This window comes from Amblyomma americanum, chromosome 5, assembly GCF_052857255.1.
Source record: "Amblyomma americanum isolate KBUSLIRL-KWMA chromosome 5, ASM5285725v1, whole genome shotgun sequence".
In the NCBI taxonomy this organism is placed as follows: domain Eukaryota; kingdom Metazoa; phylum Arthropoda; class Arachnida; order Ixodida; family Ixodidae; genus Amblyomma; species Amblyomma americanum.
The window spans coordinates 198,115,436-198,143,370 of NC_135501.1; the positions used below are offsets into that span (position 1 = coordinate 198,115,436).

The 27,935-nt window shown below is 44.0% G+C and overlaps 3 protein-coding genes across 14 annotated transcripts; 2 read left to right on the forward strand and 1 right to left on the reverse strand.

Annotated features, from left to right (window-relative positions):
• The first annotated feature begins 91 nt into the window (after positions 1-91).
• On the forward strand, positions 92-13,961 carry LOC144133339 (uncharacterized). 2 transcript variants are annotated; one of them, XM_077666348.1, is made up of 10 exons: positions 92-621; positions 1,992-2,301; positions 5,032-5,166; positions 5,717-5,914; positions 7,481-7,723; positions 8,057-8,327; positions 9,087-9,382; positions 11,252-11,341; positions 11,438-11,544; positions 12,129-13,961. In XM_077666348.1, the coding sequence occupies exons 1-10, from the start codon at positions 226-228 to the stop codon at positions 12,342-12,344; spliced, it is 2,262 nt and encodes a 753-aa protein (XP_077522474.1). In that variant the 5' UTR covers positions 92-225; the 3' UTR covers positions 12,345-13,961. The 2 variants fall into 2 exon arrangements, with proteins under 2 accessions (XP_077522474.1, XP_077522473.1); XM_077666347.1 differs by having other exon boundaries at positions 117-621; positions 1,992-2,307.
• Positions 13,962-14,841: 880 nt separating this feature from the next.
• Positions 14,842-27,580, reverse strand: Pcmt (Protein-L-isoaspartate (D-aspartate) O-methyltransferase). 11 transcript variants are annotated; one of them, XR_013315038.1, is made up of 10 exons: positions 26,676-26,858; positions 26,380-26,508; positions 26,144-26,280; positions 25,127-25,231; positions 24,427-24,547; positions 21,542-21,627; positions 20,597-20,769; positions 20,376-20,410; positions 17,627-18,812; positions 15,115-16,386 (listed from the first exon to the last, which is right to left on the reverse strand). XR_013315038.1 is itself a non-coding variant. In XM_077666353.1 (9 exons), the coding sequence occupies exons 2-8, from the start codon at positions 26,489-26,491 to the stop codon at positions 17,658-17,660; spliced, it is 756 nt and encodes a 251-aa protein (XP_077522479.1). In that variant the 5' UTR covers positions 26,492-26,508; positions 26,676-26,858; the 3' UTR covers positions 14,842-16,386; positions 17,627-17,657. The 11 variants fall into 11 exon arrangements, 5 of the variants coding, with proteins under 5 accessions (XP_077522479.1, XP_077522481.1, XP_077522478.1 ...); XR_013315037.1 differs by having other exon boundaries at positions 20,376-20,413; XR_013315036.1 differs by lacking the exon at positions 20,376-20,410 and having other exon boundaries at positions 14,842-16,386; positions 26,676-26,866.
• On the forward strand, positions 27,008-27,865 carry Saysd1 (SAYSVFN motif domain containing 1). The gene is made up of 2 exons (XM_077666356.1): positions 27,008-27,243; positions 27,345-27,865. The coding sequence occupies exons 1-2, from the start codon at positions 27,094-27,096 to the stop codon at positions 27,726-27,728; spliced, it is 534 nt and encodes a 177-aa protein (XP_077522482.1). The 5' UTR covers positions 27,008-27,093; the 3' UTR covers positions 27,729-27,865.
• Positions 27,866-27,935: the final 70 nt, after the last annotated feature.

Genomic DNA, 27,935 nt, shown 5'->3' on the forward strand with positions numbered 1-27,935 from the left:
AGAATATCTTAATTTATAAGCAGCGGGCGCTTACGATTAGGAACGCATGCGCACAGCTTCGTTATGGGTTCCGAGCAGCAAACACACATACATACACGCAAATAAAAAAAAAACAAGATGTCGGTCTTCGGCGAAAGCGCGGCGTAACATCGTACAATGCGCAGAAAACCGGGCTCAGGTTAAACTTCAGAGGCTGATACACGGGAGCGTTTAAAAGGCGATAAGATGCGTCGGGCTTTCCGCAACGCCGCTGGACTCGCACTTGCGACATTCCTCCTAGCAGCACTGCCGATTGCGATCGCGCAGGAGGGCTTCACGGCGAGACCTACCGCTACCGCGGCGAAGCCACCCTTACAAGCCGCGGCTGCGGCTGTGCCCAGCGGCGGTCGCACGCTCAAGAAGCGTCCCAACCCGTCACCTTCGCTCGCGGGACCAATCTCGGCAGCAGCGCGGGACGCGCTGGAGAACTTCCAGGTGAACGAGAACCGCATCATTCGCACCGAGGACTCCCGGCGTATGGGAGCGCGCTACCTGAACGAAACCGAACTGAGCTCCAACCGCGACTGCCTGCTCTGGTGCTGGGAGACCACCAGCTGCAATGTAGCCGTGTTCGAAGAAAAGGTACGCACACTGACGTGACGTGAGAGCGTAGGTTTCCTTTGCTCAACGCACCGGAAGCCATTGCCAGCTGTATATATACACACACATATATATCAGTGGAGAAATTTAGAGATACTTATATGGTCATTTTGTGTGCAGTGCATGCATAGTAGAAATGACGATGCTGGATGGTGTAACTCACGAGCTCGCCAAATCACTCCTCTGCACCGCTATTTCGTTCACAGTGAGCAACAAAAAAATTTTATACAGGTTGCAATGGAGGCGCTCATCAATGGTACACCTGTCATATATTTTTAAGTGGCAAGCAAAAGTGATAAAATATATTATCAGACTTAATCAAACTAATACACATGCTAAAGCATCTGCGTGATTTCAATGCTGAGGTTCATTTACTTTTAGATTTTTTTTGTTGAAGCAAAAAACGCATATGTATATCTAGTGCAATGTATCTCTGATGGAGATAAGACTGTATGACATCTCATTATATACCATTCAGTTGAGAATGTGTACACGTGGCTTCAGAAAATGAAACCATACTTGTGAAGGTCCAGAAGAGAGCAAATTCTGCCTACAGTGGACTATAGATGAACAAAATTGAAGTTTAAATTAAATCATAAAGTCAGCACAGGCTCATTACAGTTTGCCATTTCTGTTTCTATATTGCGGCTATAGTTCCAATGCACTGCTACAAAAATGATGCAGCCAAACGTTCAAGGTTGTTTGACACCAATTTTGAGTTCAAGGAATTCATGAAACCAATCGAATGCAGGACCAATTTTTTTCGTATGCAAGCGCATACAAGTGGCATTAGTCAAACAACTTCTCAAATTTGCAGAGAAAAATGATAGTATAGCAATAATGATTATATCAGGAAGTGTTTGACGGTAGAATGGCTGTAACATGCATTTTTGATATCTGCAATAAATTAGGTGAACATGTAGGATTTGAACTTGAAAAAGGAGGTACCAGTGGATACACAGATGCATACACAAGACAGAGGTGCTAAACACAGACTGGCTTTTTTCAAATTCAACATGCGCCAACTGGCCAGAGCTAATGTATTTTTTTTGCCCTGTGTGTAGGATATGGCAGCTGGCAACGTTCCATTTCACAAAGTTCTGAAAAAAAAAAAGACAGGCAACCAAAACGGGGTGCGTTTATTGCGTAGTTTGTAAAAGATCTACGTGCATATATGTAAGCACACAATCACTAGCCTTATAACACAGATTTACAGCTTAACTGCTAAGTGATGGGCGATGCAAACTCAGTGAAACTGTATAAACTCTCCAAAGGCTTTGTTATAAATTCACTAGCGAAACACTTAAATGGGGAGCTAGAGCAACACCTTTCCGGCCATTTCTCAAATGCAGGGAAAGGGAAGCTGCTACCTGTTCGACTGTGGCCCGCCCTCCCACTTCCTGTGTCTGTTCACGGCCCACGCATTCTACACTGTGTCTGTGCTGACGCTGCCCGCGCGCAACACCGAGGCCCCAGCCTGGCCCGGCTCCCATCATGAGCAAGAACTGACACAACTGCGCCAGCCCCACCCCCTCGCCAATGCTGGACCTGCGAGAGAGCCCTCGGCTGTCACGCAGGCGCCCAAACTGGCCACAACCCCAAGCAGCCCACATCAGGCCAGTGGGGGTCAAGCCGAAGGCGACCAAGAAGAATCATCAGACAGTAAGGGTCATGCAACCAATGGCAAACAAGTAACTTACTGAGCACACAAAAGAAAAAATTTGTGGTGGTTTAGTTCTGGTTAACGCTGGTCGAAAGCGAAAAGCTGCATCTCCCTGGCTACGTTTGCGGTCGAGCAACTGGCAGTCTCCACACAGGCGTTGCATCGAACACACCTAGCGTTAGGCTGAACGCATCAAAGTGCACCGGCGTTTTATGCAGAACCCACTTTCATGACCTGCGCATGCGATGCCAGCAGATGCTTTCCCGCTTGACGAAAGGTCAAGGTCAAAGTCGAGATAGTTGGTGTAACAGCCGCTGGTGTCACTGCTGTAGCTGACGTCATGTGTCAAACCCGACTACCACCAGTTATGCTCATGGTTTGACCTCTAGCTACATTCAAGGTCAAACATGCGGCCCCGCTGATGGCTCGAAAAGCTGGCGTAGTGAAGCTTTTCGCTTCAATACCTCAGCTCACCAGCTAAGAGCTGTTCCATTCCACACAGAAGATACAGAAGATATGACTCTACCCCGGACAGGAAAATTCTCATAAGAGTCACAAGATTGGAGCCATATTTCATTTCTCCTCCATAGCCAACAACTAAAGGTTCTAATCTGTCTAAATTTGTTGTGCACAGTTTAAATTCACAGTGCAGCACGATGTTGCAGTTTGTTCTTTCTCTTCTTACACATGCTAGGACACTATGATACGTATATATTTTTTTCATATTCACGTTTCAGACATTACTTTGCTACTTTCTGTAGCCAACTGAAATCTTCCTCTACTTGACCTCTTTGCCTTTCCTTTCCTGTTTATCTTTATACACACTTCATTTACCTTTTCAATGCAATATATTCACCCTAAGAATAAGTAAAAATGATGGAATATATAAAAACCCTAGTATAGGTATTTTACCTGCTTATGTAGCCATGCAAATAGCTCATACTGTGCCAGGAACATGTCATGATTGCATAATCTGATACCTTATCGCTGACAAGCATATTACAAGAACATGCTTTCATTAATAGCTAACGTAATAATTATGGTGTGTGAATATTGAAATTTTTGAATACAAATTGAATATGGATATGAGGAAAAAATTTCTTTAAATATTGAATTGAATATCGAATGTCTGTTCAGTATGGCAAAAAAACTTCAAAAAAAGGTAAGCAAATGTTGCTGTCCTAATTTTTTTCAAAATAATGTATGGCCTTTGCAATAAAAGTAAACAAAACAAGACTGACTCAGCACGATTAAAAAAAACATTACATTTTTATGTATACTGCTTGATTAGACAGCATGACAGTAGCAGTACGCAACCAGTAATGTGGTCATGCAAAATGAGTACCAAAATGAAATCCATGAACATACTGAAAATAACATGACGGGTAGTAAAACCTCATTAATTTGAACTTCAAGGGTAAGGAAAGAAATGTCTGAATTATCCAAAGGTCGAGTTATGAAATGCCCCTTCCCATTCCCCCAAAGAAAAAAAAAAACCTGCCGCATATGGGAAAATGCGGTGAAGCATATTGAGAGATTGCGAGGAGGCTCCATTGCACAAACTCCGAAAAGCCCGTGAGGAGCGCGCAGTTTCAGTATTATGGAAGAAACAACGCGGACATAAGCGAGAGGAATGCGCACTGGCGTCAGAATGGGGTGACTGCTTCAAAAAAGAAAAAAAAATCTACAGGAACACCTAATTTCATTACGTGTTAGCGATGTGATAGCATTAGCAGCTGTATATATGCCATCACCAGAAGTGACGTCTTTCCCTCCAGCCAATAGAAATGCTCCAATATAGTGACATCACTTCCGCCCAGATTAATGGGTGAATTTTAGGACCGACGACGCATTTTGGCCCAGGCTTCTAATGCTATCGCATTAATAAGCAATGACACGCCAGTCGGTGCTTGAAAGTGGCGCGCATATGGGTTCGGATGGCTGGGTAATGTGCGGCTGATAACCACCGTTGCCATGGGCTGTAGGCAAAACTCAAACCGAAACTACGCAGCGAGGCCATCTTTTGGCCTATCGTTACACCTGCTGTTACCCGCTCGTTAGCAGTGCTCGGGTTACTATGCACCACACAACAACAGGCGAGACTTTTACAAGATAGCTAGCTCAGCCGGTGGCATCTCGACTCTGCTCCACTTCGGGACCCCACTGGAAATTCCTCAAGTGGGCTTTCCCGCATATCACAGGCAACAAAAGAGATTGCGGAGCTCACGCCGAAAGTTGCGAAGGTGACAGTATGAGTGCCGTGGGTGTGGGCATTAAGCATGTAACACACTATGGATCACACAAAAACATGTGCACTTTCGCGTTCTGATTATTCGAAGCGGGTGGTTGGCTATCTTGGTCTCATCATGTGGGAAAAGCCCACTTTTGAAATTCCGCACGAGGTCCAAGTCTAGCAGTGCCCGAATGTGACCGGTCCGTGCAATAAATGACAGAGAAGAAAGTGAACAGGATGTCTGACTGTATACTGGCAGACATTTTATACTCACTCTTCGGATAATTTGTCCAGATAGTTTGGTTTTGCCACGGTCCAATTTATTAAAGTCGCTGCAGTATTTGATGCTGCCGATTACTCGAAAATTTTAGAATATTCGAAAACTCTCAAATATCGATCTTTTGATTTCAAAATGAACAAACATATTCAATTTGTATTGAAATTTCGGATATATGCACACCCCTAATAATAATGTGACTGTGAATCTACTGTGCAGCCCACCGCTGTCAACACTACCAGTTCCGCTGCCAGAATTCTAGTGAATGCATTGCCGTCTACAACGTCTGCGATGGCATTCCGCAGTGCGTGGATGGTAGCGACGAGGCTGAAGATCTCAAGTGCCCTGGAGCTAGTAAGTTTCAGCCGAAGCTCAAGAGCTCGATAAGAGCTTATTCCACCTCTTAAGACAACTTCACTTTTTGCTCATTGTGTAGCCCATCTATCTTTGACATTACCATGAAAGAGGCACAGACTCATATATCAATAACACAGCTTGAGGGCGACTAAAACCCATTTTCGCACTATAATGATAAAATCTTACCGGAACACAATTTATTTCCTTACCACAGTAGGTCACCATCATTCACGTTCCAGGTTAATGCCCAACATGGTCAATTAAACCAAATGTGTGCCATTCATGATACTATGCACCATTGATAATACAATAGTGCCTTATTGTAAACTTCAGAAAACCTCATTTATATAGTTAATGATGTAAAAAAAGGATAAAACAAATAATAATTACAGTGCCCATATATAAAGCTCATGTGTTTTGCCACACATCACACATACTTCGCATTGAAAAAGATGCCCAAGTTTACAAGTGTTACTGTTTCCTTTTTGTGGCATATGCTTACTGTTACAGGTCAGCTAACAGCAAGGGTTCTGTGTTTTTGTAACAGAGATACCCGAGGCCAGCAGTGCTGCTAAGAACACACCAACGACCACTTTGCCAACGACAGCCGAACATGCTAAGGCAGGCAGCACGACTGCAGTAGACAGCGAGCAGCAACAGCAAGATAGGTTGCCTCCAGCAAACTCTCCACAACCCTCCCTGACCGACGACAGCCCCCGACATAGCTCGGCAGTGGACGTTGGAGGTTGGTGCAGTACAAAACTCACAGCAAAGACACAAAAATGGAGCGTTCTGTGTAGGATGCACTATATGCACTAGCTTCACTGATTTGGATTAAACTTGTTATATTTAAATAAACCAAATTGAACTCAAGCAACCAGTTAAAGGAAAGGAAATTGATGCAGGCCTTCAGTTCTTAGAGAAAGATTGCCATAAACTGCAAAATGTGAAAATTATTAAGTGTCTTGATAACTGATTTTCTCAAAGACCTGCAGGGTTGTAAAAATGAAGTTCCAAATTTGTGCAGTCCAGTGGTTCTCGTCAGTTTTCTTTAATATGCTGTCAAACACACCTGCTAAAAGATATGTTCGTGACACCAGATGTGCAATCACAATTAATAAATTCCTCATATGGTAAGATACTTCAGTACTGGCAATATAAGTGTACTTATTTTGACAGGTAGCTCACACCATGACGTCCTGTAAGCACAAGTGTATGCACAGGAGGAGTGAAAAAAAAGATTTCTACCCTCCTAAATTAAAAATCTTCCACTACATTTTGTGTGTGGTGGCATGAAGCTTCACTAGATATGTGCGTGCATTTACACCTTTACTTTTACGAAAGATATCTAGTTCTTCCAGTCAAACAGCTGATTTAATCTTTTGCATGAACTCACTCAAAAACTTGCATAGAAACTCTGATAACATTTTTTTTTTTTTTCTGCCAAAACAAAACTTTGTGATTAAAGGGCGGCTCTTTGAGGGTAACACATTCTAATGAAAATTATACTCCAGGGTTTTGTCTTGTTCCTGATCACTTCCACCAAATTTGGCAGCCGTGTGACATTTCATTCCTATGCAAACCGATTTTAAAGGTTGCCATTTCTGTGGCCTCATTTAAGATTATTTATACAGACAAAACTGCATTTGCAATGTTACAAACATAATCCGCACGTTAATGGCTGTCCTTTGCTTCACTAGCAAAATTTTGAGGCTTGTACTTGGTCCTTACGGGCATTTTACGAAAGGAGTCGTGATTATCAGTCGCTACTTCAGCCATTTAACACGCATCAAGTGTTGTTTTTCTATTAATGTTTGTAACGTATCACTGATTCATGCAAGGCATCGCCCCTATCCCTGGACTGAGCTATGGTTTCAGTTTGCTGCTTTCAGTGTTTTCAAATAGTTCTGCTTGCTATTTTGAAAAACGGATTGTTGAGGCGGAGTGAGGGACTCTAAGGAATGTGATGTGACCATATGTCTAAATGTTCGAAAAACCCCCGGAGTCTCCCTTTAAATTGCAAAATGTACCTTCTGGTTTGCCGCACCACTTACTGTGCCCCTTAGCACCATGTTGGAGAAAAACAAGATAAGGCTTTGCCGACCTTTCTGCTTTAATCAGTCTTTTCCAGTTCACCAGGCTCCTGTTTTCTGTCTTTCATGTCTGAATCTTTCTGTTACGTCAGTCTAGCAGTTGTCCAGTGTATTCCTCTTCAATGTCTCCGTCCTTTACGCTGGTGAAATGTTCCAAAATTTTATTCGCCAACTTGGCCAAGTTTCTGTTTTGTAATGCTTTGTCTCGCTGATTGCAGGAAGGATGCCCAAGCCCATGCTGGGCGGCCACAACAGTTTCCCACCGCTGCCCCACAACAACAGGCTTCGGTGGGGTGACGAAAGTGGCCGCAACCACCTGCGACCTGAATACAGGGACCCGTACGAAGAACCCTTCACGCCGGAACAGGCCAAGTACTACGACTATGGGCAGGCCTACCCAGAGAGCTACCGATACTGGATTAACGACCCTGACACGCAGCTCTACCCCATGGTTGCCGATGGTAAGGTCATAATGAACAATCCTTGTGGTATGAACTGCAGTTATAGTGGATGTGTAAAACTAGAGTGAATGAACTTGAGAATATACATTGGCAAAGGCTAAGTAGTTAGTGAACATAATTCCCTTGTGACCATTATGACAACCCGAGCCTAAACATTACATTTGCAATTTTTATGTCAGATGATGAGATTACACTAAAGCAAGTAGCGTCTTCAACAGAATGTAGTAAACGGTTGCTACAGGTCAACTTCAATTTGTCCTCAATGTCCCTTTAACATAAACAAGCGAGTTCATCATTCATTTAGTGCCGCACTGCCCTGCTTTCCTTAAGCAGGCATTATGCAGCCACAGAACTTCAGAGCACAGAAGCCAAGGATGAATCTCCAACAGCACCAGTACCAACAGCAGCAGCAGCAGCAGCAACAGCAACAGCAGCAGCAAGAGCTTCAGCAGCAGCAGCAACAGAGGCTGCAGCAACAGCGCTTCCAGCAACAGCAGTTTCGTCAGCACCAGCTGAAGCAGTTGCAGCATGAGCTGCAGCAACAGAAGCAGCAAGTGTCGCCCGTACAGGACTACCCGCCCAGTCACTGGAAAATGGGCCGTGGGTGAGCTGAGAATTTCGTGGCCTCTATGTGAGCAACTTGCGCCAAGGCTGGCAGGCAATCTGCTGAACACAGTGGGCATGAAGATTTATTTATTTACTTATTTCGAAAATTCATCTCCAGTACTTCAAATGCCTAGAAGGACAGTAGTTAAGAATCTGTCAGAAGCAAAGTTTAAATAATGAAAGGAAGCTCAAATTTCAAAAAACACTTTCGAAAATTCATGCAATAAAAGCTATGCTATCTACACAGGAAAGATACCCAGAACATTTTTTTATTCTTCAGTGCAACACAGCAGGGCTATGTAGTGTATTGCAGGCCTATGAACAAAACGTGACCACCTGGTCAAAAATTGGGTCAATGACAAAAATGTTTTCAAAACAAGGGTGTTATTGAAATGTCAGTGAGTATTTGGAAGCCCTGAAGAAGCCTCCTCTTATAAAAAAAAAAATATCAGGAAACTAGATAGATGGTGTGCAGACCTTTCCAAGTGCCCCCTGGGCGTCGCCATATTGCTTGCTGGACTGTTAAAGGAACCTGGCACAAGCATGATGAAAGCGCTGGTGAAAGATCTCTACACTTGCTCGCAAAATTCCAAATAGCAGGTGCTCTGGCATCTGGGTGTGCCCGATGGAAAGGTTTGTAACTTCAAAGAGACAGATACTCAAAATTTCTTTTTACTCTATCAATTGGCCCTCAATACATTTACATATGCATTAAATGAACAGCTCGCCCTTGCCACAATGTCACGATACTGTGCAGGCCACTGTCTCCTCCTGTAGACCAGGGCGACAACTATGGACCGCAGCAGTACCCTCCGACCGTGGCTCCCTACGGCCGACACCTGCACCCTGGCATAGGAGGCCACCTGAACCGACCGCAGGACATACCCAGCAGCAAGGGTGCAGACCAGGCCACAGGCCCACAACAGAGCCTTCCACAAGAATCACAGCCCGACTCACAGATGGAGCCACAGCCCTCACTGCAGGAGCAGCCAAAGCTCAAACCACATCCCGTCATGCCGGCAAAGCCAGTCGCGCCAGCTGCAAGCGAAGATGGTGAGGCATGCCCTGTTCATCAGCTGCTTAAGTGAAACCATACAGTGAGCTGGTGCATCATGTTTTTTGTAATGCCACTGTGAAAGATTGAGAGTTCAATCAAGATGTTGAATGTAGAATAATTTGGTTTTCGCTTGCGATCAGAGACATTTTAAAAATTGCTGCTCAGCTGTGGAAGCTCAACACATCTCTATGTGTCAGACAAGATGCAAGGTGCCTTTGCTTTTGCAGGTTAGGCACAGTGCAGTACGCTGCATGGAACAAAAAATGGGTGAAATTTTTTTTTGTCTTCACTGCCCAAAATAGCTGTGCAGTCATCAACCAAAACTAAATCTGTCGGTATTATAAGAATCATGCATCTATGATTTCTCATATCCAGCTTAAATTTGTTCTCTTATCATTTCACTAAAGCAATAATTAAACCTGAGTAAAAAGGTCAATTTCTGTAGCTGATGGACAAATCTTGAAGACTGTGAAATACAGAGAAAAATGTCCGAGTCAGCAAGAGTTCTGCCGAGTCCTGAGACTTTAGGAGATTAAGGAAATTTTTATCTTTCCATCTCAAGAACTGCATGTACAGGTGAAGAACTGCACACGAGCCATCCTTTCAAAGCCTGTTCTGAAAGCGCCAGAAATTAATTTGGTTCACCTTAGTGTTTAAGAAATAGTGAACTTTGTGAGCAAGCCCCGTCATACTGAACACATGATGCACTGAGAGTTAAATATGCGTGAAACACAGCTTCTTATGGACACATGCAAAAGCACATTCTACTATGAATGGTACCGACAGAAAGTATGTAGGAAATGCAATGCACCTAATTGTACTAGTATGTATTTCCAAAATGATAGTATTGCAAAGCGAGGCTTCACAAAAATAAAAAAAAAATGTGTTCAGAAACAGAATGCTGATCATACCACTAGATTTTTCAGGTCTCCACATCTGTTGTATTTTATATGAAAAATGCAACATGCTACATTTTTTACATTCTGGATGAAAGAACATATTTGTTGCCTGCGTTCACAACAAAGGCAGTGACTTCAATCTAAACTCAACCATATGGCCTACTTTGCGGAACACAGGAAATGAATTCCACAGAGAAAAAATTGATGTGGATTAGCCCAGCTAATCCAGGATATACCAAGCAACTTCATCTAAACTCAGCCATATGGCCTATTTTGCGGAACACAGGAAATCAATTTCACAGAGAAAAAAAATTAATGTGGATTAGCCCAGCTAATCCAGGATATACCAAACAAAAGCGAGATTGAGGTCTCCAGTGGCCCAGGGAGCCGGTTGTGCGCCTTTCCTTTCCTGAAAATGAACGGTCTTTGCGAACTCTATGAACGCCGTTGGCTCATTTGTTTTGTTTGGCCTTTGAGGAAAGGAAATGGCACAGTAACCGTCTCACATACCTCCGTGGACACCTGAACCGCGCCGTAAAGGAAGGCGCGGTGTTGTCTATCGTAGTGAAGTTTTTTTGCTTTAAAATGGACCAGATCATAAATACATGTAAAAGACAAACCTCAGTAATGCCACAGATGAGGTAGATGCTCTTTTTTATAAGCTAATCGAGGGTGCCTTTAACCACGCTGCTTCTTTTGCATGAATTAGATTGATACCAATGCACAGGATTCCTCCGTGCACTGGTCATGGTACCACTAGATTAATCAACTTCAATTATTTACTCGTTCACCCTCTTCCATGACAAATTTCCGGCACTGTAAAAAGAAAAGTGTGGTTGAAACACTGCAAGTGCTGTTGTTCACTTACATTCCCATCCTCTGTCTGTGCACTGTTTTGCTCAGACAGATGTACCAACGGACAAACTTGGCACTCTCAATTTGCACTCACTCTTCTCGTTGGCACAGACACGTTCTATCAGCCTGTGGTCGAGGTGGCACCCCCAGCACCGGCACCCCATCAAAGTAGTTCAAAGCACCTCACAAAGCATCTGCAGAGTGAGTCTTGCAACACCCTTGCACCAGAAAAGAGAGGAACATTAATGGCATGACAAACCCGATCGGTGAACAACGGCGATTCTCTTCTTCCCACAGAGCCCAATGCAAAACAAGCAAAGGCAGCCACTGGATCTGAAGTGCCGCACCATCACAACGAACGACCCGTTCAGTACAGCAGACTCCACGAGGTTGCTAACATGCAGGTGAGTGAGTAAGCAAGATAGCTGGGTTTACTCGCGTAAAACCGACTAAGGCGATCATGTCTCAAACACAGGGTCAAAAACTTGGCGTTCTTATGGGTAGAAACTTACTCATTGTTTAAAAACTAGGCAGTGGAGCAATGTTAACTATTACAAACGCTGTATTCTTGTTTGATCCAGTCCAGCAAGCAGCCTGCTTAGCCACTAAGACAGATGGCTTGTCCTGTGAGCATGCCGCAAGCTGAGACACCACAGTTACAATATTGAAACTACCGTAGATGATAAATGAAACTAACTTTATATGCTTGAATGCACACACAGGATCCTCACTAAGTTACATATGAATGTTATTGAAATAAAGGTTTGTGTAGCACAAACCATCGTTTTTGAATGATAGGCCCATGTACTAACATGGCACTGGCATTGTTTTGAAGGCGACGACAGCACTGCCTGCACCAGAAAAATCAATTTTTGTCAAACTTTTAAACTTTTAAGTCTAAATGCTGGCTTCCCCGTAGGTGAACTTTTAGGTCTATTCCGGAAATGCTGGCTTCCCCGTAGGTGAACTCTGCCGTGCTCTTTTTCAGGTCAGCTTCACTCAAGTCGAGCAAGGAGGTCGCGGAGCTGAAACGGAATCGGGCAGCGCCGTCCTGGCACTCACACTGGGCCTCTGCATCACAGGCCTCCTCCTGGTTCTGGTCGGATGTCGGCTTAGGCTGGCTCGACACCGGCTAGCACGTCGAGGCGGCCGCTCGGCGCTCGCGCACGATGCAGACTATTTGGTTAATGGGATGTACCTCTGACAAACTCGCTCACTTTGAACACGGGAGGTATGTAACGAGGCTGGAACACACAGCATCCTTTCAAGTGTTCATTACCTGAGAAGAAAAACTGCGGTTTCCACTTTCTGTTGAAAATGTACGTCTGGCTACAGGCACGACCGCTACACACATGTCATGTAGATGTATGTCATATGTCTGGTCGAAAGTTAAAGAACTTTGCAGAAGGAAACAATGTTTTACTTGTTGGCATCGGACAACCAGGATGTACCTCCATTTTCAATACCTACTTTCATTTTCGTGTTCATAATCGAATGTGAAACTTTGTTCGTGTTAATCATATGCTCAGAAACATCCAGGCACAGCTTCTACAAGTAATGCACAAGAACATAAAGTCTACAAGTGAGAAAGGCATCTGCTAGAATTCAACACATCTGAGATTAAAGTAGGTTAGTTGCATAAAAAATCAACAGCTTGTCAATGTTCAACAGACCAAGAACAGAAAGGGTAGTTTTGGTGCTTACATGAGACTCACAATAGAGTGCACTTAATAGAAAGTACATAAATCACACCACCACATACCAAGTTGAAAAAAAAAATTATATTAGACATGGCACTGCATTAATTGTGGCATCACGAAGAATGGATGTTGTACTTAACTGTGGACGCAGTATTCTTGCGAGTCACAAAAATGACATTTTATGTATTGTATATCTGCACGCTTTACATATTTACTGTTCCTTACTAACCCTCTGTTTGAAACAAAGGTATGAAATGAAGGTTAGAAGTGGCAACGTGGATGCACAAGTTGAGTATATACTTCCCCAGCAATTAAACGCAGGATTAACAGTCATGGATTATAATAAAGAAAAAGAAACTTTAAACGATCATAGTTTAGTCACCAGGTGATGGGGAAAGCCTTGCTTTCTATGCCTTGCCAAGAATGAAATCGTCGCAATGATCTCAGAGCAAGAACAAGATCAAAAGGTGTTGTTAACAGAGCCAACATTTGTTAACCTGCAGTGGAGGCTTGGCGTAGAGTTTAGACAGTTAATGTGTAGACAATATTTGTACAGTGAATGTAGTGTGAAACAACATAGTCTTTTATATGCAGTCATTTGTTTTATGTCCGCAGTACATGGGAATCGAATAGCTTATCAGTGACTAATGCATTAGATAAATGCTAACATCTTCAGTCTTAATCAGACACTTAAATATCTTAAATAATTTTGAACACAGGCACATTAATTACCTCACGTCCTTTTTTCAAGAAGTAAAACTATCACTAGCAAAATAAAAAATTTAGGCTCTATTCATTATCCACAACCTCAAATCTGAACTCTGTAACCAAAATTCTTGCAAGAAAAGATAAGAGCTAACTGCTAGCATTGTGAATCCAAAAGTACAGCTTTGCAGATGTGTACTATGGCAAGGTAGCCTGTGGTCTGAGAGAGAAGATTGTCAATCCGAGCCGTAGCTGTAGCCAAGTAAAGGCTAATGTCAGTGCAGCTTTGCCTTGATTCTGATGCATCTTGCTTTTTCAACTTTGGATGTACATTCTCTGCGAATTCTGTTATCAACAGCATTACAAGCAGCTGTCCTCGTGTTCTTATGATGAAATAAAAATTTTCAAAAAATGTACTCCGCATTCCACATGCAGCTTTGCATAGGTTTGTGTTTTATTGGTGTGTACACAATGATTCTGAACTGAGATATCAGTGAGACAACTGAGCATGTGCGAAAAGTGGTTTCTTACTTGAAGAAAAAATAAGTGTTGAATATTTTGTTTGAACAGCTCTTGAATTGAAGAGTATCTCGTATCAGCAATCACCAACGTGCAAGCAGGAAAACAAAAACACAAGTTGGAATCAATCGTCTTCAGAAAATGGGCTAGTCAGTGATAGAAAACAAATGTTGTGAATATTGCTGTTTCTTCTTTCACAGTGCATAAAATATGTCTACTTGATTGCGGACACTTATTATAACAGGGTAAATAAGCCGTCAAGAGATTCAGCTTCACATTTTTCTTCGTAAAAACGAAGAACCTCGTTATCATTGCGCATCCTCACTGCCACATTTGTAAAGAACAAAGAAAGTGCAGCAAATACATTAGATAAGAAAAATCTCTGAAAAAGTGCTGTCAAATAGAAAAAAAAAATTGCAAATGATGGAACTTTTGATATGTACCAGTTGTCAAGAGATGTCATTTCATAACCGTAAGTTTTCTTCCTGTCCATTTAAACACAGGTGCATCTTTAAGCATTTTCAAATTTCAAAGCTTCATCAAACATCGAATTCAAGAGGCCTGAATATTTGCACAGGCTTAGAGGAAACCAACTCTTTTTACAGATGAACATGCAATTTGCTACTGAATATAACAGTGCCCACTCATATAAAACCAGACAAATAAAAAAAGTGACGGAAAGGTACATAAATAAAATAAATACATCAGGTATTATGTGGTAAACATCTCGCGTAGAATAAATATATATACACGAATAATTTTTTCTTCACTGCTTGATGAACGCCAGGGGTTTCAGAATTGCAGTGGTCTGAAACCTTAGTTCAGATTTTTCTGCGTTCTCGCACGATGGAAATGTGGTTCCCATGAACGAGGTCTTTACCCAAAAACCTGCGTTCAGCTCTGCACTGCAACAACCACCTAGCTACTACAGCAGTTCAAACTAATGCATGCTAGAGCAGTTCATTCCCAAAAGTTCCCAGCACTTAGTGACAACCCATCATATTTGGGGCATTTTTACATTCATGCAGAGAGGAATGACTGAAGATGTAGTGCGGGTAACACCGACAGTTTATTTGACGTATCAGCAAAGAACTTTCACTTCATTTCAGGCTGTTCAGTGCACAGCTCTGGATCCCAGACATTCACTCACAAAGTGAGGTGAAAACAAGTTACTTTGAGGAAAGCTTCAAAAGCAAGATAACATCATAAAGACACCACATTAAGTTTAAACAAATGCAAACAAGTATCAAGATTCATTTAGCCCATCACTTAACTTCAGATCTCAGCATTTCTAATATTTAAATTTCCATGGGTTAGCATGCAACAAATTGACTCACCACCAATGCCGCAGGCTTCCTATGAAAATTTCGGCAAAAGGTGCACGATGACACAAAAGGCAACTGTACGTTGCAGTGACAGCTTTCCTGAATAAAGGAGCTTTTTCACTGTTTTAGAGAGAATATTTTTTTTTTGTCTGGTTTGTTCGTAGACAGAAATGGAGCAATGCATGTAAGCTACAGCACAAAGGGGACAAACAATGCCCTCTGCATTACAGAGAACTATAAGAATAGAAACTCAGATTCCACACTTACTTAGAAGCATCCTTGCTGCATAACCACTTAGTGCCAAGCCCCAGTCATACAAAAGTAAAGCATCCACCAAGCTTTCCCCATCGATCCAAAGTATACACACATTTCCAGTCATACAGACGTACTGGAAACAACACGGTACATACAGTCAAAAGGAACCCATAGCAAGAGGTTTATTGAAACAGCACACCTTATATTGCCCCAAAAGTAAGCTGGCCAGTGCATGTGCTTACACGAAAACAAAAATCAAAGCTAGTGCTTGCTACAGGTGAAAAGCATTGACAAGGCCTGTTTGAGTCGCTGCATCCTTTGAGGTATGGAAACAACACATCATAGGTTCCACTCTCTTCATCCCTTCCGAACACCCCCAGCCACACGAACACCACAACGTCGTTAACCGCAACAGTTCCAAGGATTGCCGTCTAGTCCTTCCTGTGAAGCAACGTCAAGCTGGCGAGGAAACGTCAAGTTCATAAATACGATGTCAACGGTCGGCACACGTGTGGGGCCAAGAAAAAAACAAAGAAAGGGTGGCGAGGGATGTGTTTCAACTAGGCCAGGTGTCACCGGCAACCTGGAGCAAAATGTGTGATCACCACTTGCTTGCATGTTCGAGCTGCCGCTCGGAGGACAAGATGGGACTAGGTCTCGTCGGCTGACTCAGCCTGGCGAGACGACGACTCTTTGCACTTCTTCTCAGCCACCCGCCTCCTATAGTTCATCACCGTGGCCACTGCAAAAGACAAGCGGGAGGAAGAAACCTATCAACACTCCAACTTGTTTGAAGCCACTCACGAACATGATTCACAGCGAGACAGGGTTGAGAATTATAAACTTACGAATGACTATAGTGTCAGAAAAGCTTAAATGTCAGTGACACTTTTTTACAGAGAATCTCTGCTTATGGAGCACTAAAAAACACTGCTAAAGAAAGCTGGCAATTTTTTTTTCTTTATTTCAGTGTTAGAAGCCGTTCTGCCTTGACTCCTACCATCCTGGTTTGTATGAAATGTTAAATAAACCGAGTGTGGCTTTAACACTAGACTTGAGCACAAACAAAAGTAATCACCTTGCATCATCTGAATTTATTTTATGACTTTCATCTCGACAATGTCCATCAAATAAAAAAGTTTCTGAATCCCAAGCCCGAAGAGCTCACACAAATAAAATAGCATGAATGTAAGTCAACAACAAAAGAAGTGCTGAAGATAATTAGATCGACTCAGTAAGAAAGGAACACTGCGTCAAAACCTGGCTGCACAGGAGGCCACAACAGAATTGGAAAGAAAAGTTTGCATGCAAAAATAGAAAGACAAGAACTGTGCCCTTACATCTTTCTTCGGTCTTCTGCCATTAACTTTTCAACACACTGGAACCACAGTTTATCCCAGCTCTGCGCCCCTTAAACAGCATTTTCAGTTGTTGTCATCACTTCCTGGAAATTACACTGATGACAATATCTAACTAAGATAGACTGCTCAGTTGCTCGTATTTTGATAAGACCAACAGAATATGCCTACTCTCATGCACAGAAAGGAAGTACTAGTGGCGAACATATATGCAAAAAAAAGAAGAGAAAAATAACAAGGGGGTGAGAAGAGCACATGCTGCAAAGCATGCCAACAATTTCAAATTTTCACAAAATTGTTCTAGGATATCCACAATTCGCTGCAAAAGTGGAAATGCACGACTACATTTGGCATTCTGAAATCCAACTATATACGACTACTTACTTGGCAAAAAAACAACACTACATTATGTGCAGCATACCTGTCTATATGCTGGAAAACGCCAGATTGCAACAAACAGCTCAACTCTGTGTACGTACACACAAAAGGCTCCCGCCTAGAACACCATCGGTTGAGACATGCTCGATAATTCCACTCATATGTCTAGACCTGCTGTGCTAGGCATGCACGGCAAAAAAAAAAAAGACCCACGGCTGGGCGCGGGGGTCAAGCGTGGCCATTTACCTGCAAGAAGCAGGCCACCGGGACTCGGCTCTTACAACGTGGTGCAGACAACCCTGGAGACCAATGCATGACAAAGCCAGCTCCCAATGTCAGTCGTACAACGGACAGAAAAGCCTATTGGCCGACAGCAGCACACTCAACAAAGATCTGCATCAGGCCTCACCTGGCAGCTTACTGAGCCGTTACAAAATGATACACGACTTCAGTAACCACAAATCACCGGGAGAATTAACTGCGGGCCAAAACAGGCACAACAACACAACAGATGGCCTAGCCTACTAAGAGTGCCCACAGAGCTTGATCTTCAAACAAACCATAGTGTCAAATACAGTTTGTTAGTGCGAACTTTAAGGACATCCTCTACACAAAAGCTTGTTACAGTGTCATCCACATGCTCACTCCACACAGTGTCGTACTTTGCATCCAATGCTATATCTGAACTAAGTGAGAGTGGAACGGAGGATCCTGAGGCTAGTTGCAGACAAAGTTAGTGGGATCCTCTAGCTCGTTCTCTAGTGCAGCCGTGCAACCTCGTGTCCACAAATATGTACACCCTATGTCCTCACTGAAAGCTTATCTCTTACGAGAGATTACCTTACAAGTTCTTGAGCTGTGACCTGGATACAGTTAGTGATAAGCAGTGTGTTAGCACAAAATCTCCACAGTACTAGAGTGGATGCCACAGATGTGACAGTCTTTCTGAATGATCTGTACGGCAGCAAGCCCTGCTGTCCCAGGGAATAAAAAATACAATAAATGTAAAAAATCATTAAAATTTCTTCAGAAACGAAGTGGCCTCAGGAGAGTGAGACTAGTAAAATGGCCAGATATGATGGTAACACGAAGATCACAGTCATTTGGAGGAGCATTCTGCACACATGCAACATCCAGAAGGTAGCCAAGTGAACAAGTAAAAAAAAAAAATCTACGGGTCTCTCAATGAAGTTTCACACACTGACCAAATCAAAGCCCTACAACCGAGCTAGGTAAAGAGCTGAATAAAGCTACACGCTGTGACCAAGCGTCTCAGTGAGCCAGATTTATTAAAGCCGCAGACAAGACCATTGCTGCAGAGAAGCGCGGCGTGAAGTGCAGGCAAGTAGAAGGAGACGCGCTTATCTTATCCTTCGGGGTCGAAGCAGGCGTTTTCGTCCCGAACGAACCGGGTGACTTGTGGCCATTGCCCCTGGGACAGTAAGAGAGTGTGCTTGTTGTTCGTTTCCACTTTGGCCCTGCTGTTCCTAAGTATATAAGCTAATTACTCGTTAAAGGGTCACCTATTAAATTCCATTATTTCTGTATGTTGTACAGTGACCTGTACCCGACACTGCTGGGCTTTCACGCCAGGCTCCACAGCTTTCATTTATGTAGAAAAAAAAAAATCACAGGCGACCACTCTACTGCTCCTGCACAACTAACGATCTGGATGTAATGATTGCATATTTCTTTGATTATTTTGGCTTAAGCATGTCAGCTTAACTTGTGGCAAATGACAATTTTGCAAGCCGCACTGAGAACGCAGACAATATGAAGAGCCTTGCCGAAGGTGCTTTCCTTGAGGAAAATAAAAAAAAGAAACTAAATGTGCACGAAACACTGAAAATATGGCCTGGAGACACTGCAATCATGTTCTTCAAGGCAAACACACACAATGTCTGAAATCAATTGTGTCCCTTCAAGGGAGCAGGGGGCTAAGAGAAATTGCTGCTCTTATTCCTCTCACTTAATGCAGAAGGAATGCACAATAAATCATGGAGCCTACCACAAACCTTGTAAGCAGCGACACTCCCGTTTTCTTCACTGGCAAACTTTTGCAATGGAGCAATTACAGCTTCAACTGCGATAGGTATGGCACTCGTGCGATGTCGTTAAGGGTACATTGTCTCAGTTCTTTAGACCATGATACGCTGCACAGCTTCTGAGTAACTACTGTCAAGCCAGATGTGGTGCAACAAAAAAGTACAATACAGCTCCCACCGCCACTTTGCCTCAAAAGGTATGAGCAGTCTTGTTTTTTTTTTTTTTGCACCAACACAAAACCACGCTCGCCTGGCCCACTGCTTGGCAGGACTGATTCATGCCACAATGTGTGTAGACATTCAGGCCCGATGGTTTTGCACTTTTAAAAACGTGGTGTAACTACTCAAGACAGCCAAGTGAGGTACAGCAGTCTGTCATTTTTATCTGCAGCCTTGTACTCTTGCTTTGCTTTTCCCAAGGCACAAACGTGCACGTGCACAGTGTGCCATCAAGAAAATATGCAAAGTACATGTCTCCTCCTGCCTTGAGAGTCGCTCGAACTGGTATTGACGAATAGAGGCAACAACTCTTAATTCGCAACACTGAACCACGTAGCATTATTACTGCCCCAGCATTCCAATACCCATCAAGTCACTGGCTGTCATTTTTTCAACTCTCTACCCTCTCCCCCAGTCACTACTAGCATGGCCGAAGATAAAAGGCAGGGTCATTGCGGCAGCTGCAATTCTCACAATTTTTGGCCAATCGTACATTACCATGTTGCATCCCTTCCACTGCCTTTACCAGTAATGCACTAACGAGTGTGCAAAAAACAGCCAGTCAGTGATGGCCCTCTATTTCAAATCCTCGCTGACACTCATTACCTTAATGCAAAGGGAGCCACAAAGGGTGGCGAGCAGTGGAAAGAGGCGCAACAAAAGGACTGACACAAGAGGTAACAACACACTTTCCGCAGAGACAAGTGCAATGATAGGTACAGAGGTAGCACCTTATCAGAATACGGCACTCGTCTTCTTTGTAACCCTGCTGCAAGAAACAAGGAAAGAGAAGAAGAAAGAGAAAGTAGAAAGAGGTGAATTCACACCGTGACTAGAGGCAGGAACGAAAGGTACTTTCACACATGCACACACACAGAGCGAGAGAGCGAGTGAGAGAGAGTGCACATGCGGACAGAAAGAGAGAGAGAGAGGCGAGGATCACTGACGCCACCTTCCAGGCCACTGGGACTCCTTGTCCGTGAGTGGCACGTAGACGACGCCCATGAGGGAGGTGCGCTTCACAGTGCCATCCTGCAGCTTATCCACCTGCTCCAGTGTCTGGCTGGCACCGGCTGGTCCCACGGGGCAGATGAGCCGCCCGCCAGGCTTCAGCTGCTCCACCAGCTGCAAGGTGGCGCCACCGCACCAGTATGACAAGCTTAAACACCGCACGTGGCGCTAACGCATGCTTAATGTTGCACAGTTGCGAGCTAGTTAAGAGAGGTGGAAGAAGAAAAGAAAGGCCCTGTAAGGCACTTTCACAACTGCCAGACACGCTGTTGCTGATCACCAATCTCTCTGCGTCTGCCCCCGACAAGCCCAAAGCTCTAATTCAGTGGTCCCTAAACAGCAGTCGGTTGACTTTTTGGTGCCTTTGAAGTGAATTTTAATTATTCCAAGTCCACCATGCTAATTAAACCCTGCATATTTTGGGAGTTGTGCATTTAAAGAGTGATGATTTGGAAGTCTTTAGTGACTTTTCTTGTCACACACAGTAACATAAATGACAAAGAACTTACTTCCCACCACAATAAACAGATGCACTCGACACAAACCATGAAAGAGACTATAGGGCATATTATTATTAAAAAAACGAGTGGATCAAGCCGGATAAAAGGAAAATATGAGGACTTATTTGCCCGTGGTATTGAACATTTGAGTTATACCAATGCGGCGCAGCGGAGCTAGCAAGATGACCTTGCCTGATACTTCTTGGATTGTTCTTGCGAGTATGCGCGTGAAAGAAGCACAGTGCATTGGCTTTTTCTGAGTCCTGGCCTAACATAAACTCAATACTTACATTACCTTTAACTATCTCAGGTGCCTTACCTTTTCTTAAAGCAGTTAGAAATAAGCGCAGGCTAGATATTGAGAATGTACAACCCAAAACACTGACCTTTTTCGGCATGTCCGGAGCTGCGGCCCCTACATGGATAGCATCGTAGGGTGCCTCCTCAGGATATCCTTCACGACCATCTCCCACTGCAGATGAGAAGCAAGAACATTGCAACGAGACTGCTAAATCTTCACAATGACCACAAATCCGCCCTTAAATGCACACAGTTTCTCCTACAAAGTAAATTGAGGTTGCGGCGGCAAAGCATGGCTGTGACATTTCTAAACAGAGTGAAAACACATTACAGTGAAAAATGACGAGCTTTTGTGCCTTTTTTGAACTTCCACAGAGGGACAGAAGTGTGCAGGAATATGCTTTTCAAATTATTTTGCTCAAATTTCACTCAGCCGAAAACTTCTAATATGTAAATCTTATTGTCTGGACCTCAGTTTCCACCCGGTGAAGAATTGTTGGGGGTCCGTTTCAGCTATGTTCTTATCAACCTCAAGTCTGCCACTGTGCTTCGTTATTAGCAATCACATTGCAATCATTCCAAGCAAAACACACACACACAAACACGTAAGATAAAGCTTTCACATGAATGCCGTGGTAAAGAAGCTTTCAAATATATTGCGTCGGCCCTGACCTGTCTCTCTTTTGGAGACTTCCGTCCGCTCAGCAACGCTAGCATGCTGGAAGGTACGAGAGCAGGCCTGGAGCCACATCTCTAAAGGCTATGGTGCTCTGTCAATCAAATGTTAATGCACTACCATTCTTTTACTGGTCTCCTCGATTTGGCTGCACTTTCTGCACTAGTTCACAAAAGTGCAGTGCCAGTGCAGCGCCAGTTCTTGCGGCACGAGTGTAGCCTGACACTTGTGCTCTCTGTACAGTGGCCAAATTGAGTGCAAAAGTGCAGAAACGTTCGTCTGCTGCAGCCGTGTGTTGGTGTTTGTCGCGTTTGTCGTGTTTTAACATTTGCGCGGGATTGTGCTAGCTGTATTGAACGCTGTGCATTTGCTCGAAGTGGCACATCTTGTGGAACGGCTATGAAATTTGTTAATTCCAAAAGTAGTGAAGAATTTGACACAGTCCTTTCCGTTGTGTTGTGAAAAGTGGCCCAGGCCGGTCGACCGTCACTGATTCAACAGTTAATTTAAAGAGGCAACAAACTTTGAATTCGAGAGGTTATTCAGACTTCCGCTCAATGCAATCTTTTACAGTCCATAAGCGTGATTCAGGCTGTTCCGTTCTATCGAAAAGTGACTGCGGTTGTCTGCCAAGCGAATTGCCCGATAGCTTGAACTCAACTCGATCGCGTTCACTTTCGGCGGACGGTGATGACGACGTGACTAAGAGACAAACTGGCACGCGAAGGTGTGGGCTGACGACGACCTCAAGCCCAGTCGCTAACGTAAGCAGAGATACTGATATCGCAGCGGGTCATCACAAACGTTGCGATTACCCACGTATTATAAAACATCTCACCATCTTCCTCTTATGGAAATGCTCCATGGTGCTGCGTCCAATAATAATAATGGCACACAAAAGAGAAATGGTGTAAAGCAAAGTGCGAAGCTGGACAGAAAGATGAGGATCCATATGCAGCACCATGCCAGCCAGTCGTTTCGCGCGTACACAGACACGCACACGCACGTACGCATACACACATGCACGTGCACTGCCATTTCAGCTGTTTGGTGATGGACACCACGCAGATGCCACGTGTATCATGGGTACGCGGCCGTCTCAACCATGGTCTCAATGCCGCTCACTAAAACAAGCATGGCCGCGAAGCCGTCTGCTATGAAGCGCACCAAGCACCTTGCACTACTTGCACGAGAAAAGAACTCGCCGGGAGACTAGTGCAGCAGTGCAGAAGAACTCGTGCAGCACGAAGTCAAATCGAGTGCCGTGGCGCTAGCTGCGCTGTCAAATGGGATGTGAAAGTGCTGCACCTCTTGAACTTGTGCAGAAAGTGCAGCCAAATCGAGGATACCTTACATTTCTTCAATGCTGCACAAATGAGTCATCTAAGATCTACTTTGGTCTAGTTGGTGCATTCACAACAACACCTGCGCTGCATGAAAAACTAGGGAACAACACAAGAACTGTGTTGCCATGTGTCTTCTTGAGCTACCCCTTGGTCTTTTGTACTGCACGACTGCCGTTATGAGCAAGTGTCCCCTGGTTGCCAACCGCACAACAAAACAGGCTAAATGTGGAGGGCTTACTTTTAATGAACCATCAAAAGCTGCCTGAACACCTAAGGCGCCACAAAGGGGCGATAGGAATCGAAAGGAATGTGCAAACGGGCCAATATGTTTGGGGCTCTAGTATCGTCTACAATTTTTTACATACAAAGTTAAATGGCACTGACACTAAAGTTTCAGTTTTCATTTTTCTGCCTGAAATAAAAAAGAGACTGCTATGAGTAAAAAAAAGGATTCAATATCGATTTTCTTGAAATAGCACAAACCTCATCTGAAGCGTCTACTCCTACATGCGTGGGCTTCATAACAAACAGGCACCTTAACGTGATACTAGTGGTGACTGGCGCCGGTTACACAGTCCTGAAGGACATTAACATCTCAATGTGCAAATCTTCACACCTGTTTCAGCTAGAATTCATGCATTTTTGTAATGAATTTTCATTATACTAAGCTATTTTGCATACCTAGCAATGTTTTCCCATCTTTTCAGCGGCATCATGCAGCAGTCAACAGTACTCTGTCCCATAGCTTTGAAAACCAAAGCCAAATTGAAAATAATCATCTTATGAATAAATTATTGCTTGATTCACCATGAATTCACCATGAATTCACCATGAATGATCACTGTCTACGTAGAATTCTTAACAAGAAAATGCATCTAACATTATAGTGTCATCTGTACCCCTCAGAAGAGCAAGAGGCACGGGCCACAACAAACAATCATCTACGCACCGATCATCTTGACCCGTTTGGACTTGATCAGATCAGGTTGGTCGGTCTCTATGTTGGCAATCGACTCATTGACCAGCTCGGGAATGTGGTCAATGCCCACGGCCAAGCCAGTCTCGCCAACCTGCACAAACGCAAGCCACAACACATTGCTGAGGTTGGCCGACAGGCCTCAAAATGAGAACACCATGTTTTTATAGGATCTGGGTCTAGAAAAACATGCCAACAGAGCAATGTACATTTTAACAGCACCTGCATCCCTTTTCTAAAGTCTAACATCAATGCACATATTCTGGGCTCTCTATCACAAACTCTATCCGTCCCCTGGTTACAAACTTTTGACAAGGGTGTTTGAGTGACAGCAGATAATGGGAATTCAGGAATGTTAACCAGACTCACAAGTAGTTCATTACCCTCTGCATAGAGAAAAGGGAAGGGGACTTCTAAAAAAAGTTGGCTTTCATCCCTGATTCTAAGTTGCTATGTTATTCTGTTTTACAGTCTGCACGGCAGGCAAAAAATACTCTTCAAGTAAAAGCACTCATTAAGATGATGAGCAAATGATTTCAAAAATGTATGACCCCACATATTAAAGCACATAGTGTTCCAGAACAGTAGTTTTACAGCAACCTTCTGTATGTTATTACACATTCAAAAGGCGACAAAAAATACAAAACAAGCACAAATATGCACAAGGACTTGCCATAAGTCCCATGCAAGCTGTGAGGTAGCCACTCCCCGAGCCTACATCAAGAGCCTTGGATCCTTCTTTGAGGTGGTCCTTAAGGGACTCCAATGCTTGAGCATGCTGTACAAACAGAGAAGCAGTGTATGCAGAATGAAAATATTGATACCTGTGTCATTAGTTTCCATTGAAAGCGTAATTAACACTCTGCACATGCGCATCGAATGGGCACCAGCTTTGACTAGTGGAAGCCAAGCACACAATCCTAGAATGTGTCACATTAATCCAAGAGACTCGGAAAGGACATAAGGACGGCGCAGTCACATACCACTGTAAATCAATTAGACATCACATTTCTATGCGGTTTTCTTCCATGCCTACTGCTGTGGTTATAAAAGATATGCTTTAAAACTGACCCCTTCTGTTCAACAGCAATTTTATTCATTTAAGAGAAAACCAGGACGTTAACAAAGCAGAAGCAGACTCCCAGAAAAACTGGTCAACTACATTTAATGACACTTTTAATTTCAAGAAACAACCAGAAAAGGCTGAAAAATCTAATTATGGAATAGTTTTAAGGACAACAACCCAGCCTTTGAACACACTGTAATGGGGAATCAGTAAAAGATATAGTCTAATGAAGCCTTTGGACACAAAATAAAATGCACACTGTACAAGAAAACAAGCTATGAACATTGTCATGGTTTATGCTGATGTGCCAGAATGTGTGCTCCTTGCACAATGACAAACATGCACTAGAACTCTCAAGACAATCCATACAGGCCTGGAAGCCGTTGTCTCACCTTCTTAGTTCACGCTTCACCGCCAGTAAATTGTCACTAAAGTGTAAACGTCCCGAAATTTCACCCTGGAACGGTCTACAAAATTTGACATAAACGAACCTCAGGAGCCGACACTCTGGGAGGGTACTGTGGCTGCAGATTACAGTTGTAAAACACCCAGTACACGAACCAAAGCTTAAACCATAGTTTAAACCTAAAATGCAATGGCTGTGCTGGATTAAAGGGGTCTTACCATGTGCGGTGCGCTGATTGTGACAGCGTATCCGATGCTTTGCGGAGAGTCCATGTAGGGGTTGTTGGGGCAGTACTTTCCTCTGTCAACACTGCTCATTACCTGCTCTACACGCTGGCTCCTGATGATACCATTCTCTGCAGAGAGCAAGCACACAGTTAAAGTCGGGCACGGCGTTTAAGTTGCGCACGAAGCCAGACCACTGCCCCATGCGGGCAGGCAGGTGCGGTACTTACGCTTCAGGTTGCGCACCAAATCGAGGTTGTTTTTGCCGTGTGACCTCCACGCCATAGTAAATGTTGCAAAACAGGACGTTAGGAAAACTCCAAAGACACCTCTGAACAGCATCTACTGCAGGTTTCCACCTGAAGGAAGTTAGAAAACGGGGTGTCAACTCACATGGCCCGTCTGTGACGGCCGGTACTGCGATTTCGGGTGTCAGCTCCTAGAAGAGCCGTAGACAGGAAGCAACAGGGGTTGCACACAATCGCGAATTTAGACGCCCCACCGAAATAGCAGCGCAAAAACTTGCCTGGTAGACGGTTTCTCCTGATGAGGCCAACCGATGAAGGCCCGAAGCGCGCCTCGCGAGCTTCAAACGCGTCTGTATTACGCCATCGAACTTACCGACATCACTGCTGCTACTGCGCGTTTTCGCTAGGGCATATTTGGGGGCTTGCGAGATCGAGTCGTCCTGCTTGCCCTTTGGAGAGGCAAAGACTCAACATAAAAACAAAATTATGGTATCCTTTATTCGCAAGAAAATTAAACGTTATGCGTTTAATGTCAAGTACCGATTCGCCGAAAGGCGTACGAAAAGCTGGGGTTGCGATGAGAGCGAGTAAAATATGAAGACAACTAGAATGGGAAACAAACGGAACAAGAGCAGGCAACATTGTGAAGCAACAGCTGAGCGATCGAACGAGCTGCCAGCATGAGTATTCGCGAAAATGGAAAGTATGGAAGAAGAACTAGCTAAATTTCGAGCGCGGCTCAGAGAAGAACAGAAGGGATCCAACGAAAGAGGACCTGAACTCTCAGATTCTACTAAGTCACCACTTCAATCTGATAACACGAGCGATCGCGTCATCGAAAACACGGTGAGGAGTCTTTCAGTCTTGCAGCGAAACCCATATGTTCGATGTCAACAAATGCGTTTGTGATCTCGCTTTGCCAATTTTTATCAAATTTTCTTTTTCAGCGAGACAGCTTGGCCAAGCTCCGAAAGAAGCGTACCGTGACCGAAACGCCGATGGCGTCGTCTCGCATAATGATTACGGACGAACCTGTGGTGGACGAACAGTCTTGCACGCGATGGACCAAGCTCGACGTGGCGACGTTTGCGGCCAAGCTGACCCTGTGGTGCCTCTTGATGACGCTATTCGTGGTGCTCGAGTTCGGCGCCGTGTTTTTTGTGGCCAGCGTGTTCTACGTGATGTTCACGAACTTCCGGAAGAGGCCGCGCGTGCGCGGGGAGCTGAGTGCCTACTCTGTGTTCAATCCGAACGTGGAGGCCATCGACGGGTCGGTGACAGCGCAGGATTTGGAGCGGCAATTGACAATGGGTATTCTGCCTCTGCACTGACGAAGGACCGAAGCGCGGATTTCTTACCCTGTGCACGATGTTTTGGCTGCGGCACGCCGCCCCTTTTTGACCTTGCTGTACTTGCTGCTTGCGCTTTCAGCCTTATAAACACGTCTCGGTTTTCACCGGCTAGAATATGTCAGATGTGGGCCTGTATTACAGTAGTGGCACTTCATGGCCAACTGTCTATTATATATGTGCCGATTT

Coding starts and splice junctions, on each gene's coding strand:
- LOC144133339 (XM_077666347.1), top strand. CDS start 226: ATGCGTCGGGCTTTCCGCAACGCCGCTGGACTCGCACTTGCGACATTC. Junction 5,915..7,480: donor CTCGGCAGTGGACGTTGGAG/GTTGGTGCAGTA, acceptor CGCTGATTGCAG/GAAGGATGCCCAAGCCCATG. Junction 11,342..11,437: donor CCTCACAAAGCATCTGCAGA/GTGAGTCTTGCA, acceptor TTCTTCCCACAG/AGCCCAATGCAAAACAAGCA.
- Saysd1 (XM_077666356.1), top strand. CDS start 27,094: ATGGAAAGTATGGAAGAAGAACTAGCTAAATTTCGAGCGCGGCTCAGA. Junction 27,244..27,344: donor ATCGCGTCATCGAAAACACG/GTGAGGAGTCTT, acceptor TTTCTTTTTCAG/CGAGACAGCTTGGCCAAGCT.
- Pcmt (XM_077666350.1), bottom strand. CDS start 26,491: ATGCTGTTCAGAGGTGTCTTTGGAGTTTTCCTAACGTCCTGTTTTGCA. Junction 26,281..26,379: donor TTTGGTGCGCAACCTGAAGC/GTAAGTACCGCA, acceptor TGCTCTCTGCAG/AGAATGGTATCATCAGGAGC. Junction 20,770..21,541: donor CTCCGGACATGCCGAAAAAG/GTCAGTGTTTTG, acceptor GCCACCTTGCAG/CTGGTGGAGCAGCTGAAGCC.